The sequence below is a fragment of the Hyperolius riggenbachi genome, chromosome 1 (genome assembly GCF_040937935.1).
Source record: "Hyperolius riggenbachi isolate aHypRig1 chromosome 1, aHypRig1.pri, whole genome shotgun sequence".
NCBI classification, from domain to species: Eukaryota; Metazoa; Chordata; class Amphibia; order Anura; family Hyperoliidae; genus Hyperolius; species Hyperolius riggenbachi.
Genome location: NC_090646.1, coordinates 225271196 through 225287799, shown reverse-complemented (window position 1 = coordinate 225287799; position 16604 = coordinate 225271196). Strand labels below are relative to the sequence as shown.

Here is a 16604-nt window from a genome sequence, read left to right as displayed (position 1 = left end):
CAAGCTACAGAAACTGCTCCACTACTAGACCACACACAGTAATTTGTAATATTGGGCTCAAAGGGACACTTAAGGCAGTAAAAAAAAAATAAGTTTTACTCACCTGGGGCTTCCACGAGCCCCCTGCAGCTGTCCGGTGCCCACGCAGTCTCGCTTGGATCCTCCTGGCCCCGCCGGCAGCAACTTCCGTCTTCAGTGACAGGCGCCGACAGGCCTGGGAACGCGAGTAATTCTTCACAATCCTGGCCACAATAGCAGTATAGAGGACACTATTGCGGCCAGGAACGCGAAGAATCACCCGCGTTCCCAGGCCGGGCGGCACCTGTCGACTAAAACGGAAGTTGCTGCCGGCGCTGCCAGGAGGATCCGAGCGAGACTGCGTGGGCACCGGACAGCTGCAGGGGGCTGGTGGAAGCCCCAGGTGAGTAAAACTTATTTTTTTTTACTGCCTTAAGTGACCCTTTAACTGTGATACTTCACTAGCGCGGCCACTACTAGGTTAATTAACATAATTACTGTGTTAATTACATAGTGTAGCGGGCGCGCTAGTGAAATATCATGGTCGCGATACTTCACAGCAGCAGCCGGTATTTATAGGAGCGCGCATTACTAAGGAAGCAACACGCATAACTGAGTAAGGCACGCTACGCTGCATGGAGCGAGCCTAGCGTGCATAGCGGCCGCTAATTGTTTTTTTATCAAGCATGTATCATGCCCATTCTGTGGTATTCTATCTGAACCTTTCTTTGAGATGCGGCTTACCATTTTCCAATCCGGCTCAGTGGAATTCACTCCTAAATATTCAAAGAAGCTGGCAAAGCCTTCATTAAGCCATAGGTCCTCCCACCAGTCCATTGTGACTATATTTCCAAACCACTAAAAAAACAAAGAAAAGATAATGAACTTATAGGGGAACTTTGTAAAAAAAATTGGTTGTACAACTGCACAACTTGGGACAAAGTTAAGGTATTAGGGAGCAGATAAAGATGTCACAAGACTAGCGCCTATGGCGGCAGAGAGTAGGTACAGGAAGGTTGGTTAGTCTCAGGCAGCGGGGGTGGAGTAGTCCAGAGTTAGGCAGAGGGGGTGGGGGGGGGGGGGCAGTAGTCCATGGTCAAGCAGGGGGGTAGTGTAGTTAGATTTAGGCACAGGTAAAGGGGAGGATTCAGTGTGAGAGTAGGGCAGAGGTATAGGTATACAGTACATTACCTGCTCCCGGGTAATATCGTCTTTTCCACTTCCTTGTTCGTTTGCAGCTGTCCTGCAGCCAGCCAATCATCATGTGGCTTTAGTCCCCACATGGTGATTGGCTGGCTGCAGGACCCCTGTAAACTAAACAGGAAGCGGAGGAGACGCGCCAAGACCAGGTAATGTATAAAAGATGCCAGTAATGACATTTTGTTACTAAGGTTATTAGTACACTTCTGAAACTTCAGTGCTACTGAACTGCCCTACCGTGCAACATTGACTATAGTGTAAGTAAAAGGTTGCAAGTCTGGAGTCTGAATTAAATACCTACTGAACTCAAAATGATAAGCAAAAATACAAACAGCAGACCCTGTGTTGTCTAGTTGCAACTATAAGCGCCGTCATCTCTACCTTACCTTACCAAAGAAATAAAAATATTTTTTTCAGTATGACTAGGAAGAATTAGACTCTCTGCTATATTTTCATGACTATACTGAATGTATCCCTGCTGATGAGATTTCTTCTCACTCCTTGTGAATGTTATTGGGACTATTTATAGTGGTATGAAACACAAAAATTACATTTTTGCTCTAAAACATTTAACACAGCAAAAAACCTAATAAAAAACAAAAAAAAGACTAGTCTAATGTTGCTCGAGGGAATATTTACACTTTACTGAAGGTAAAGGCCATACTGCCATTCTGTAGCAAACGACGGCTCCGTCAGACCCTCCCGCTGGGCGGATGTTCTGCCGACAGAAACAGTCTGATCAGTCTGCCGACAGCGTGTACATATGTGCTGTCGGCAGAACATTCGCCCAGCAGGAGGGTCTGAAGGACCCGTCGTTCGCTACAGTATGCCGTGTGTGCGCACCTTTACTGATAATTTTTCCTGTAAAGGTGCGTACACGCACTACGGAAGCCAACAACGGGTCCGTCAGACCCTCCCTCTAGGCAGACTTTCAGCTGACAGTAGTGCGTGTGTACGCACTGTTGGCGGACTGATAAGGCTGTTCCTGAACGATTCGCTGAGTGGATCATTCAGGAACAGCTTTATCAGTCCGCCGACAGTGCGTACACACGCACTACTGTCGGCTGAAAGTCCGCCCAGCGGGAGGGTCTGGCGGACCCGTTGTTGGCTTCCATAGTGCTCGTGTATGCACCTTAACAGGCAATTTTATCAGTTTGTCTTGTAATTAAGTAATTGCTCTACAAACAAAGCAAATAAAAGTTCAGTGCTTATCCCCTTCATGCAGGGAATTTTCTGCATTATTTACAGAGCTTAAGGTAGCCATACATCAGGCGATTTAAGGTGCGTACACACTCTGTACTTTTTCAAACTACGGGTCAGCCAGACCCTCCCGCGAGGTGGCCGTTCTGACAACAGTTGCACGTGAGTACAAGCTGTCGGCAGACTGTTGCCAAGCGGATCAGTCAAAAAAAAAAGTCTTATCAGTCTGCCGACAGCTTGTACTCATGTGCAACTGTCGTCAGAACAACTGCGCCGCGGGAGGGTCTGACGGACCCGTAGTTTGAAAAGGTATTAATTGCAGTATTTGTATAGCGCTTTTCTCCTGTCGGACTCAAAGCGCTTGTGAGGCAGCCACTAGAGCGCACTCAGTAGGCAGTAGCAGTGTTAAGGAGACTTGCACAATAATCTCCTTACTGAATAGGTGCTGACTTACTGAACAGGCAGAGCCGAGATTTGAACCCAGGTCTCCTGTGTCAGAGGCAGAACCCTTAACCATTACACTATCCAGTCATTGATTGGCGTGGATATGGCGTGTGTACGCGCCTTTAGTGGTCGATCGACCATCCGATTCGATCATTATAATCAAATCGGATGAAAATCAGTGCTGCCAAGTGTGTTCCCGACTGACAATGCGACCAATTTCAGGCCGAAATTGGTCGCATTAGTTGATTGAACATGCTGCAAGATGTAGGGCCATGGCAGTAATGGCGTGCAATATCGGGACAGGCGACTAACGTGGCAAGACCCCTGGCCCCGTCCCCCCTAACATTAAATGTCCCTTGGGTGTCCAGTGCAAGTTATACAAGTTATACCATTCTCCATACATGCGCGCCCCCCTTGGTTGCCTAGTAAGGGCGCGTGTGTGACGTAAGATGTCACACATGCAGCCAGGTTACTAGGCAACCACGTGGTGCGCATGTATGGAGAGCGGGGGAATCCTGGAGCCAGCGGAAGCCGCGGTCAGGTAATGTATAACTACCTGTCTCTGAAAAGTGCTGCTTGCTAACAGTAACCATAATCTGCCATGATTAAGGCAGTATACAGATTCCAACAATTATTATCACTGTCTTATTGACATAAGATGAAAAAGTACATTCAGATAATTAGATGACCACTGGTTCTGATATTATGCAATTTCACTCATGAATTCTGTTTAAAAAAATATATATATAAATTAAAAACTTGTACCAACGTTTCAAATCCTGCCTTTTTATACATTTGTGTGATATATTATTAATTCCCATACCAGTATAGCGCCACTTTTCTTGAAAAAATAAACATTTTCATCAGACGTTTCAGCTTCCTTTGCTCTTTTTCTCACCTTCCAGCCTTAGGTGAGAGACTGGGTGTGTCTGCACAGAAGCTGAGAGAAAGCTCTTGGCATAATGACTGCTCTGCAGCAGTGCGCACAGGGGTGTAACAGCCCCCGTCATCATGGAGCGGCCTAGGAGCTGGGAGGAGGTCCTGCAGAGTGACAGCGTAACATTATACATTACCCGCTTCCTGGTGCGACAGGTCTTCATCACTTCCTGCTAAGTTTACAAGGGCCGTGCAGCCAGACAATCACCATGCGGCTTTCAGCCCTGTCACATGACATGGGACTGAAGCTGAATGGTGATTTGCTGGCTGCACAACACTTGTAAACTGAAGATAAAGCAAAGAGGGTCCTGTATCGCTGCTGCACTGTATTATGTACAGGGCTCTGTATTATGTACAGGACCACCCAGCACCCCAGCTTCGGCTCACCCCTCCCTGTGTTGGAATTTGGAAGGGGGGAGGCTGCCAACAGATCTCTGGGGCCGGGGGCAACCCAATGGCACTGGCTTGAATGGATGATGCGCTCATTTGCAGGGGGCAAGAAGGATGCAGAAGACTAGGAATGGATAGATCTACAGAATGTTACCATTTCTACTATAAAGCATAATTCAGCATGTCTCCAAAATTATAGGGGGCTTTTTACTGTGCTGAAAAGGTCAATTTAATTTTAAATAGCAAAACAGTTTGAATAACAATGCAGTATCCTTTTTCAATGAAATTGGTATTACACTTTAAGCTTGCTAGAAGTCATGTAGATTAGTAGCGGGCATGAGTAAATTCATTCAAATTTGAGTGTTCAAAATATACATTTTACCTGGTGTACAAGTTCATGAGCAATCACAGCTGCCACTCGTTGTTTATTGCTAGTTGCAGATTGATTGGGGTCATACAGCAAGTTGGTCTCTCTGTAAGTGATGAGCCCCCAGTTCTCCATAGCTCCAGTGCCAAAATCTGGAATTGCGATTTGATCTAAATAATGGAAGAAATACATCAGTATACCATAAGGGACACAAAGAGTCAAAAGGGTTACTGCTCATATACATATATGCATTCTTTTTTACCCAGTGCCAGACAGGCATACAATACATTCAAATACAAAGCACTTTTCTTGCTATTACAACAACCAGAGTTAATAGACAAGGTCAGAATCAGAATTAATTTTATTTCACCAAGCATAAGTTGGACCTGCCTAGAATTGGGTTTGGCACAATACATAGCTCAAGTAGAGGCTAGAGGTAGATAGATAAATAGGCGCACAACATGCAGTTTGACAAATCAGATAAAACAACAGTATACATCATAGGGAACAATTCCAATTGTGCCACAGGAATGTCCTAGCAGTTTAGTCTTGTAGGCCAGTTGGCCATTCAGCTTAAAGGATTCATCCATCCAGGCTAAATAAAAATAAAAAGTTTCTACGGAGGCTGTATAGGTACAGCCTCCGTAGAAGGGCATTGACATCGCAAAACGGCCGTAAGGCTATTCTGTGCCTAGCACCCACCACCAGCTCACAGCCTCCAACACCACGGTATGTGCAATCTTTGTTCCACATGTACTTACTGATGTGTTACCACCTATTGAAAATAAACACAGTTGCCAGCAGTGCAGACTTCCGCATCTTCTGACTCCTCTAACTACTGGGGCCCCTACCTATGCCTACCTACCTATACTGGGACTCCTACCTATGCCTACCTACCTATACTGGGACTCCTACCTATGCCTAGCTAACTACTGGGGCCCCTATATATGCCTATCTACCTATACTGGGACACCTACCTATGCCTACCTACCTATACTGGGCCACCTACCTATGCCTACCTACCTATACTGGGACTCCTACCTATGCCTAGCTAACTACTGGGGCACCTACCTATGCCTACCTACCTATACTGGGACTCCTACCTATGCCTAGCTAACTACTGGGGCACCTACCTATGCCTATCTATCTATACTGGGGCACCTACCTATGCCTACCTACCTATACTGGGACTCCTACCTATGCCTAGCTAACTACTGGGGCACCTACCTATGCCTATCTACCTATACTGGGACACCTACCTATGCCTACCTACATACAAGAAGATAATAAGGTAATTGCTTCATTGTGGACAGACCAAATTAGATCAGCTTGACAGTTACAGTTGTTCTATCATTGAGCTACCACAGCCCAGCGACCATATGGGCTTGAACACCACCACGTCCTGCACTCTCGCCATGGTGTGCCCATGTCCAGCACGGCGGTCACTAAGCAAACAGCTGTTTGCGGTGCGTTACACAGTGAGTTTGGTGTGTCAGTGTGAAGCAGAACTCTAATTACACACCCTGATTGATGTATACATATGCAAGATGTTTTAAAGCACTTTAGTCCTGCAATTTAGCATTCAATGTGATTTCTGCCCTTAAAACGCTGCTTTGCGTCAAATCCAGATTTTTCCCCGGGACTTTTGGCGTCTATCCCACTCATCCATGCCCCCCTCCAGGTGTTAAAAGTCCAGAAGCGACTCAGCACCGTCTTAAGTAGAAAAAAAGCTCTTTTATTAGTTAAAACAGCATGATGTCAAGCATCTGTCAGCGACAGCTACGCTGTTTCGGGCGTATAGCCCTTTCTCAAGCCAAGAAGCAAAATCATCACCCTCCAGGTGTTAGACCCCTTGAAACATCTTTTCCATCACTTTTGTGGCCAGCATAAATGTTTCTAGTTTTCAAAGTTCGCATCCCCATTGAAGTCTATTGCGGTTCGTGAAAGTTTGCGCAAACCAAACCTTTTGCGGAAGTTCGCGAACCCGGTTCGCAAACCTAAAAATCGGAGGTTCAGGCCATCTCTATTCAAGTGTGTGATTAAGACTCTAGTGCAGCCAGTAAGATGGTCAGTATGCCAGGCAACTGCTTTTATTTCAAACAGGGGTGTCAAACTCAAATGAAAAGTGGGCTGAAATTTAACACTGGGACCAAGTTTCTGGCCAACCTCAATGTCTAGTAGCCAACTCCCTCGCTTATAAAGCTCCCTGGTGTCTAATGGACCCCCTTCCCTCTCCTATACAGTTCCCTGGTGTTTAGTGGTCCTCCCTTCCCTATACAGTTCCCTGTTGTGTAGTGGCCCCCCTCCTTACCTCATACAGTGTCCTTGTGTCTAGTGGTCCCCTTCCCACCCCTAACCAGTCCCTGGTGTCTAGTGTCCAACTTCCCCTATACAGTTCCCTGGTGTCTAGTGATTTCCCCCTTCACTCCCCCATATGGCTTCTCTGGTGATCTAGGGCTTCACGCCACAATATAACTTCCCAGGTGGGCCAAACATAGTGCAAAGTGGGGAAACCACTTGTGGGCCAACTTTGATGGCTTTGTGGGCCAAAGTTTGACATGTATGGCTTTAAAGGAAATAAATATAGACGTCTCCATATCCCTCTCACTTCAGTTCCCTTTAAGTACATTTCAGGAGTTCTCTAAACTGCTCACTCAACCAAACAAACTAATCAATTTAACTACCAATTCAGCCTCCCATTTTTAACCACTTTACCCCTGCCCGTACGAATTACGTATTGTGATAAGTAATGATAAAGTTATAGACGAATGAATGGAAGGAGCGCTGAAAGGTGAAAATTGCTCTGGTGCTCAAGGGGTAAAACCCCTCAGTGAAGTGGTTAATCTTATATGATTGTGCATTGCTAATTAAACTAATTTGACTACATTTTGTGCATACACACCTGTACGTTTTGAAATGAACTACAGTATTAAAAGTAGAGTAGAGTAGGAGAAGTTTGCTGGCATTACCATACAATACAACATAGGTCAAAACTGTGGAGTTACACAAGTAAATATTTTAAATACTTCTACATACCAAGTTTTGGGAGAGAGTACCGCATACCAAAGTATGCTTCATAGAAGTCAAACACAGTCTTGGTAGTGTCTGCAGCATACACTGCTGTGGCCTTTTGCTCTGGTTGCACATAGATTCTCAACTGCAAATAAAACAGGTTTATGGGAAATGAGAAATGCAGCAACTGAAAATATTTCAAATTTTTTTGAAAAATGCAAAACATTTTTTGCATTCATTTGCAGCGCACACAGTTTTGTACATTGTACATGTGTACTTTTTACATCACTCGTATTAGGCATAGGAGAGTGGAGGCTGGCACTGCTGGAAACATAACTTTATTGCATGGAAATACATTAACATCAATCAGTGAGCAGACACAGAAGTCATATAGAGTATGTGGGCACCTGCACCAGCTGTTTTGCACTCCTGTGCTTGTTCATGGCACAGTCTGACGCCCCCACATGCTTACTGTTTTTGCTGAGTCAGCTCACAGGTTGATGCAAGTGTACTTCCATGCAATGCCAACCTCCATGATGTAAGTGTATTTCCAATACTTCCAACTGTGCATCCTCCACCCTCCTTTTCTTATGTAATTTTGCTTTGCTCACTTGGTATGAGCTGAAGACACTGACAGATGCCAATGTCCGGATGAGCATAGCAAACAAAAGAATTCCAATATATCATTGAAAGTACATTACTGGCTGTATCCTGTGGTTCCTAGCTGAAAGAAGAAAAATAGTTGCTTCCCCAGAACAAGAAAATCACCTGACCATGCCACCTATTCCCTCTGCTGCTGAGAGATTTAAGAGGCCTTTACATTATACAACCTTAATTATTCAATTCTGTCTAATTTTAACAAATCTGTGTAGAGGAAGGATAAACTTACTGAACATATTTTACACAGATACGGTTTGCAGTTTCCCATTTTACACAGCTGTGGTAAGACTGGACAAGATTGTACAGTGAAGAGGGAATTGTTAATGGCCAGCCTAATTCTTTGTAGCCTGCACTGCAACGTAGCAGTCTTATTTTCATGCACAATTCCCATTGCTCTGGGTGTAATAAAGCATGTAATCCTTCACAGTTTGTTTGTGTAAAAGCTATACGTACCTCTTACCACCCTGTCCAACCTTGCATTAGCAATCATTTCTTGCCAATCTTATTTAACCATTTTATAAAGAAATTGGGGAGGGTGTGGGAAAGGTTAAAATGCTTTATTACACACTAAGGGGGATAAGGCTCTGATGAGCTGTAGTTGTAGTGCTGGCAGCAAAGAGTTAATCTCCCAGCAGCGCACTAAGGGGTTGGTCAGTGTCCGCTCTGTGCTCACTGGAAAATGTGGCTGCTGCCCCCTCCTGATTCCTCCATACTGAAAATGATGAAAGGTTAGTTTTGGTTAGGATTAGGCAGTAATTCAGGAAAGTTAGTGATAGGGGAGAGAGTATGTGACAACTAGCATCAAGAGTTTAGTGTTAGGCTTTAGGAAGGAATGTACATTAGAGGGAAGGCTAGGGTCAGGCATCAGAAAGGACTTAAAGAGACTCTGAAGTGAGTCTACAAGCATGTTATTACCTTAAAGCACCTTACATAGTGCTAAACCACCGCTATCCCGCGGCAAAACAAGGGGTCTTTACCCCCCAAATCCCCTTTGTAAATCTCGGGGCAGCGCTTCCTGAAGAGGCAGAGCTTAGCCCTGTAGCTCTGCCTCTCAGCGCCTCAATCCCCGCTGATCGCAGAATCTCCCCCGCCCCTCTCAATCTGTCTTCTCAGAGGGGCGGGGAGAGGCGGAGATCTGTGCGACGATTGACGCGCATGGAGGCAGAGCTGCAGCTCATAGCTCTGCCTCCATGAGCAGCAAAATCCACGACCAAGAAAGTCGTGGGTTTTGCAGGGGGGATTTGGGGGGTAAAGACCCCTCGTTTTGCCGCGGGATAGCGGTGGTTTAGCACTATGTAAGGTGCTTTACAGTAATAACATGCTTGTAGACTCACTTCAGAGTCTCTTTAATGTGAGGAAGGGAGTTACCCGTATATGGCTTGCAGTAAGGATGGACTTTAAGTTGTGGAAGGCTAGAGTTAAACATCAGACAGCTAACGCTAAATAGATTTGCACGTAGCAACAAATTTCCAGATATTTCATAAACTGTCATACAGACATATGGTGAACATATGATAATACAAATGTAAGTCCATGGAAACAGTATTTATGATGCTTGAATTTCTTTGTCAACTTAAAGTGTACCCGAGGTGATATGTGACATGATGAGATAAACGTGTGTATGTACAGTGTAAAACATAAATAACCAGGCTGTTTTACTTTATGTATTTTGCTGCCTGAAACAGTTAATGTCTAGGCATGGAAGTGACAGTTTATATCTTGTTGGTACCTTGTCGGGAATATAGTAAGCATCACTGATAAGCAGATTACAGCCATAAAAGTTTTCCAAGCAGAATACAACTTCTGAGGGCAGAGAGAGATACAATACATGAACTATTGACATTTTTATAACTCTGGGACACCTAATAGGCTGCCACTGAGCGTAAAAAATCCAACTTTGCGATTGTTTTAAATATAAAAGAAAACCCTGGGGTATTTAAAAATATGTTATTTTTAGGAGTAGGAGGATAAATATAATATCAGTTTATTTTCACCTCTGGTTCACTTTAAAACAGAACAGGGGAACAATTCTTACCGGGATACCACTGTTTGATAATCGTTCCTCATAAGTGAATTGATGAATGGCAAATGCAACCAAATATGTGCTCATAGGTACTGACTTCTGGAATACAGTCTTGTTCCAGCCATTTCCTAGATCCACTGAACTCTGAATAAGAAACACACATTGAAAGCTTTTTATAATATTGAGGTATTGTCCTAAAATATTGTATATTGTATTTCACAAGTATGGAATAAGAGAACATCATTTGTTATCTGCAGGGACACTGTCTCATATTCATATGTTGTCAATCAATCAAGTAGGAGTAACAGGACTTTTTTTCCCTTTTAAAAAGGGGTCTGTGGCTGAAAGAAATTCTAAGCAAATTGATACAGCTATATTCACTTTTAATTACCGCTTAGATTTAGGCACAGATGTTAATAAAAGCAATACTTTGCATTTATATAGCATTGACATTATTTACAGCACTTTAGAGCAGGCTTTCTCAACCAGGGTTCCCTGGAACCCCAGGGTTCCTTGAGGACTCTGCAGGGGTTCCTTGGCATTTTCTCCCATTGTGGAAGAAGTATAATAGAGCACATTATAATAGGTGGTACTTCAACAAGAAGCACTAAATTGGGGGGTCAGGAGACAGTATAATGAGTGGCAGTGTAATAGGGGGTAGTGAAATAAACAGCCACACATAATTTTAAAGACCATACCTCCTGCAAAATAAATGCAGGGGTTCCTCGAGATCAAAAAATTGTTTGCAGGGGTTCCTTGAGATCCCAAAGTTATTTGCAGGGTTCCTCCAGGGTAGAAAGGTTGAGAAAGGCTGCTTTAGAGAGTACATAGTTATATCACTTAGGCCTCTTACAGGGAAGCGGAAAAAAAGGGCGCAGGCAGCTAGTGGACAAAAAGGGTGCCGCCATTCACTCTCATAATAAATAACGTTTAATGGGCGCCGAGCAGGAAAAAAGGGTGCCGGAGATAAATAACGTTTACAAACGGCGCCCGGAGATTTTTAATGATTTATAACTGTGCTTGTGGTGATTTACGTTTATAAAATGCACCCGTGCCGAATAACGTTTATAAAAATACTAAACATATTTATCTTATTTAACTAATTAAAACATTATTTAAAGTTTTATCCCTTACTGTTTGTAAAACATTATTATTCACAAAATAAAGCGATCAGTACGTAACGTAAATTGCAATATATTTTTTGCAGCCACAATTAGTAAAACATTATTATCCACATAATAAAGCGATCAGTAAGGGGGGTGGTTAGGGTTAGGCACCACCAGGGGGGTCTTAGGGTTAGGCACCACCAGGGGGGTCTTAGGGTTAGGCACCACCAGGGGGGTCTAGGGGTTAGGGATAGGTACAGGGAGGGTTGTGTGTGAGAGTAGGCTTAGGTATAGTTTTAGTAAAATTTTAGTAATACTTACTAATGTTTTACAACACTTATTACGAACGCAGTTATATTTATATCATCGTTATAAAGAATATTTTCAGATTTCATTATAAGAACAAACCATAAATGAAGGTTATTCACAATAATATACAATTATAACAATTAAACATATATTATCGTTTTTTTAATAAACGTAATTATAAGTTTCCCTTTTGAAACAGGGAAGATTAACGTTTTCACAATTGCCGATTTCATAAACATTATTTAATGATTTATAATTTTGTAAAACATTATTTGTAAACGAAATATAGCACACTATTTTTATAAACGCTATTAATGATTAATTATTAATTAGCGTTTACACCCCGCGCCCTTTTTGTCCGGGCGCCCTTTTTGTACGTACGCCTCTTTCAGACTGTTTGCTGAACTGTTGGGTAAGTCAGCCTACTGTCTGCTGTCCACAGAGCACCTTTAAGCTGAAATTTAAAACAGCTGTCTGATTTCCATAGTAGAATATTGGTATTATTTACCAATAATTTACTATTGCTAAACCTAACCCTACTCTCACACAAAACCCTCCCTCTACCGATACCTAACCCTAAGAACCCCCTTGGTGTTGAATAACCCCAATTCCAGTGTCTTCTTTGATGTAATCTGTAGTGTAATCCCCAGGCCACTGGGAAAATGACCGCTAGCCTCCAATGTTCACCAAATCAGGAAAAACCTCACGTCAATGAGGCCTAGCAGACATGTTAGGCCTATTGGATGTGCACCACAGTCAGGCTACCCTGGGGCATTGCAGCTGAAGAATTGACATGACATGAAAACCGATTCATTAACATTGCAAAAAAATAAATAAATAAAAATAAAGTATGTTCTTCTACCACATGCATTCATTAATTCATGGCAGTGCACCTGAATGCTGGCAAGATTCATTAAGCACAAGAGAAAATTATCTCAGTTGCCAGAAGTTAAAGACTCATGCAAGTCACTTTCTCATGCAGCTGCCTGAGCTTAAAGCTCCTCCCTTATGTTCCATGTGGTCATTCTAATTTACTATATTTACTGGCAGTTCCATTCCCAATGATATGCGTTCACAAATTATCTGGTCACACCATTTTTCAAGAATATTTTCTGTCCCTTTTAGTATAAAAATCATCTTTAGTAGTTTTCTAACAAAAAAAGAATGACCTTAAAGCAGTTATTTATATATTAAAAAACCCTCAACCTGAACAGATTGAGGTTATAATAATAAATAATATTACTATAAAATAAAAATGACCACAAAGGTTTCTGGTAACTGATGTAAGGATGTAGCTTTGACAGGATTACTTTGCAGTAAAGAGATGTAATCAACCAACAACCATATAACAACAAAACACAACAAACTTTGTAGCATTGGTCTTATTTCAGGCAAAAAGGTCAAAGAAACCGAATGGAAGTTATAACCGTGTCTCTTGGGTTCTGGATACGTACCTCCTGCGGCATGTTTGAGAGTGCATGGTATTCCTTTTTGTGGATAAGTGTTATGTTATAAGTTGCTTTTTTGTTGGGTTCATCAAAGCATGGGAATGATTTCCTGGCATCTGTGGGCTCATGATCTGTAGCTGCAATATCCCTGGGGAAGAGAGAACCATTTTAGTAGAACATGGACATATATTTGATTAACAATCTCAAAACAGACCTAAGAAAAGCACGGTACATTTTAAGAACTGAGAGTCTCCATTGTCCAGCATGCAAAAACATTCCATGCAGAGCTCTGGCAGGTACTGCATAGCGGATACTGCCCTGTCCCGATCCACATATCATATCACATAATCATGATCCAACCTCTCCACTGATACAGAGAGACCAAAGAATGATATGAGAGGGCAGACATGTCTGCACTTTCACTACACAATAGTTCTGTAAATTATGGAATTTATCAGGACTTTCTAGTACAGGACTCTCTAATCTACATTAAAAAAGATACCAGAAACTGCGAAGTAATCTTTGTGTGTTGCCACATGCAACATTGGAGAATGAGCAGGTGGCCTCCTGCTGTTGCAGGATACATAATAGCAACTGGCCAAGGATCCTAACACTCCACAAATTATTGAATACATGGAAGCACCTGTCAGGAGTCCCTGAACATAAAGTACACAGTCCCCCAAAATAAACACACATGATTGTTTTAGGAGAGTTTGGGTGCCTAAAGGCTACTGTGCACATAGCTTTGCCATTAAGCAAGGCAAGGGGCCAGGGGTGCAGACATAGCGCAGCAGATATGGCTTTGTGCTGCATCTGTTGTGCGACATCTGCATCGTGCAGCACGGTGGCGTAGGGGTTAGCACTCTTGCCTTGCAGCGCTAGGTCCCGGTTTTAAATTCCAGCCAGGACACTATCTGCACGGAGTATGTATGTTCTCCCCATGCCTGTGGGTTTCCTCTGGGCACTCTTGTATCCTCACACATCCCACCAGCATACAGATAAGTTAATTGGCTTCCCCCTAAATTGGCCCTAGACTACAATACATAAGCTACACAATACGCACATCGACATAGGGATATGGCAGGGAACCCCTCTGAGGGACAATTAAGTGACAAAGCAATATACTCTGTACAGTGCTGCGGAAGATGTCGGCACTGTGTAGATACTAAATAATAACAATCTGTAAGGTATTTAAAAAAAAAAGAAAAATGTAGCCTCTGCTGTTTCTATACAAAAGCAAAATTAGCAGAGCAATAGGTCTACATTACTGATCAGAGACCAATGAAGACCTTTCTATAAAGGGACATAGTTATGATAAAAAAAAAAGTTTTGTGGTTTCCACTGAAATTAGATCTGATGCGCTCTGCTTTGATACATAAAGAAGAAGCATTTAACAGAATTGTAACACACTAGGGCAAGTTTTGCAACTTCCTTAAAAACTTGAAGTAAATAAAGCCAACTGCTGGCAGTATTCATTATTGTGGAATCTCAAGTTTGTTATCTTTTTGCTTATTAGGGCTGACATTGTATAGTCCTGCTCTTTTAATTGTTTCCATGAAAGAACAATAATAAATCACGAAGGATTCCTTTATTAACTGACAAGACACAACTGGTAAGTCTTCCTCTGCAGCACTGGGAAAAGTGCAGCATCAATTCATACAGAACGTGGCATTGATTTGATCAGACATACAACAATCATCATTCATAGTAAGAAAACACAACCTAATATTTGTTTTAGATGGACAGTTTATATAAATATTGTAATTACAGATTGTAAGTCGCGAGGGCAGGGCTCTCTCGCTCTTTTGTGTCTTGGAAATTGTTATTTATTTTACATCTTGCAATCGGCTAAAATTTTATTCATCATGTTACATTTGACACTGGTGGTTACCATTGTCTGTATCATTATGTACCCCATGTTTATTTTTCTTTGTACAGCGCCACAGAATATGTTGGCACTTTATAGATCAATAATAACGACTAAAACAATACGGGCCTGTTTCCACTAGCGCAGAAACCGTCCGAATCCGAAGTTTCCCCGCAGGCAAATCGCGTGGGGAAACTCTGCCATAGGACAAAATGGCGCCGCCGGCCGAGTCGCTTACCTTAGCAATTCGGCCGACATTGCCATCAGTTTCCATGCGGGAGGCTGCGAATACCATTGCCGTGCATGGCACGGCTTATGGCATTCGTCAGCGTTCCCGCAGACCAGGAAGTGCCACTGCACGTCTCGCAGCCGCGTGGCACTAGGGGAAATGGAAATGCATCATTATTATTAACATTTTCAGTGTTTTACAAAGCACATAGTCAATCATATCGCTAGCTGCCCTTCAGGAGAAACTCACAATCTACCGTAATTCCTACCAACCACATAGGGCCATATCCTGCTAACTTTTCTCCTGAGTTTTCTCCTAAAAGGGATATTTTCAAACTACTGTACTTTTAAAGCAAATCTGGGACTCTGGATTACAATGCATGACAAATGCAACATAAACTGCATGCATTTAAATGGGTGCCTTTTTGCATTGTCTGTTTAAAGAGAATCCGTAACTAAGAATTGAACTTCATCCCAATCCCAATTTCTTTTCCTTTTCCCAAACGGATCATCAGGGGGCTCTATATGGCTGATATTGTGGTAAAACCCCTCCCACAGTGTGATGTCAGGACCATGGTTGCATTGTTGGAAATAATAGCTGTTTACAGCTGTTTCCAACAGCCAAAAAAGCAAGCAGCATCTCCTTCCACTGACATCACCTGCCAGCAGTAAAAATGTCACCATGTGATAAAGGTCAGAAATGTAAGTCAGTGAGAGGAAATATTTTACAATAGGCACACACTGACTCAATCATTTATACATAATTATTGTAAAAATAAAGCACTTTTTTATTACATTATTTTCACTGGAGTTCCTCTAACTGCCATGGAACACATGCTGTCTGGACAGGGCATTCACATGCATTTAGCTGCTGCATTACTGTGTAAAAGAACCCTTAAAAGCCATCTTGTGTCAATGACAGTTTTATACCTAGACAATGAAAGCAAGAAGTTTTGAATCAGGATGATATCATTTATTTGCTTACTTAAAAGAATAAGAGTAAGCTTTCAGCTAATACGCCTTTTTCAGACTCAGTTCCTGTATGCTGACAAGATATTAGAGCAGGTAGCGTATATACAAACTTTACTGTGCCTAGAGGATAACAAAATGTTCTTACTGTCTCGCTTTCTGATTCTTAAAAAGTTACTGTGATATCTCAATTCAAGAAGTTGAAAAGAATGTATGACACCATTATTGTATCTTTTAGATATGTTATATAATGACCATGTGCATGCTGTGCCACAAAGGTTCATACTGCTCAGATTTATATTTTAAATTAAAAAAAAACGTTTGAATGATAAAACCCTGTCTCTGTGCAAAAATTCAAATCTTTCAACAAACTATCTGGAACTCTGAAGCAAGCGATTCAAGTTGTTAGCTCACATTTCAGACACTG

General features: G+C 42.4%; 1 protein-coding gene across 1 annotated transcript in view; it reads right to left on the bottom strand.

The window, feature by feature from the left end:
• Positions 1-16604, bottom strand: part of ENPEP (glutamyl aminopeptidase) — a 121667-nt gene that overhangs the window by 80006 nt on the left and 25057 nt on the right. The window contains exons 2-6 of the mRNA XM_068278792.1: positions 13120-13261; positions 10263-10394; positions 7592-7712; positions 4571-4725; positions 763-876 (exon numbers count right to left, since the gene is read on the bottom strand). Of these exons, the coding sequence (XP_068134893.1) occupies positions 763-876; positions 4571-4725; positions 7592-7712; positions 10263-10394; positions 13120-13261 (664 nt within the window). The remainder of the gene's footprint in view (positions 1-762; positions 877-4570; positions 4726-7591; positions 7713-10262; positions 10395-13119; positions 13262-16604) is intronic.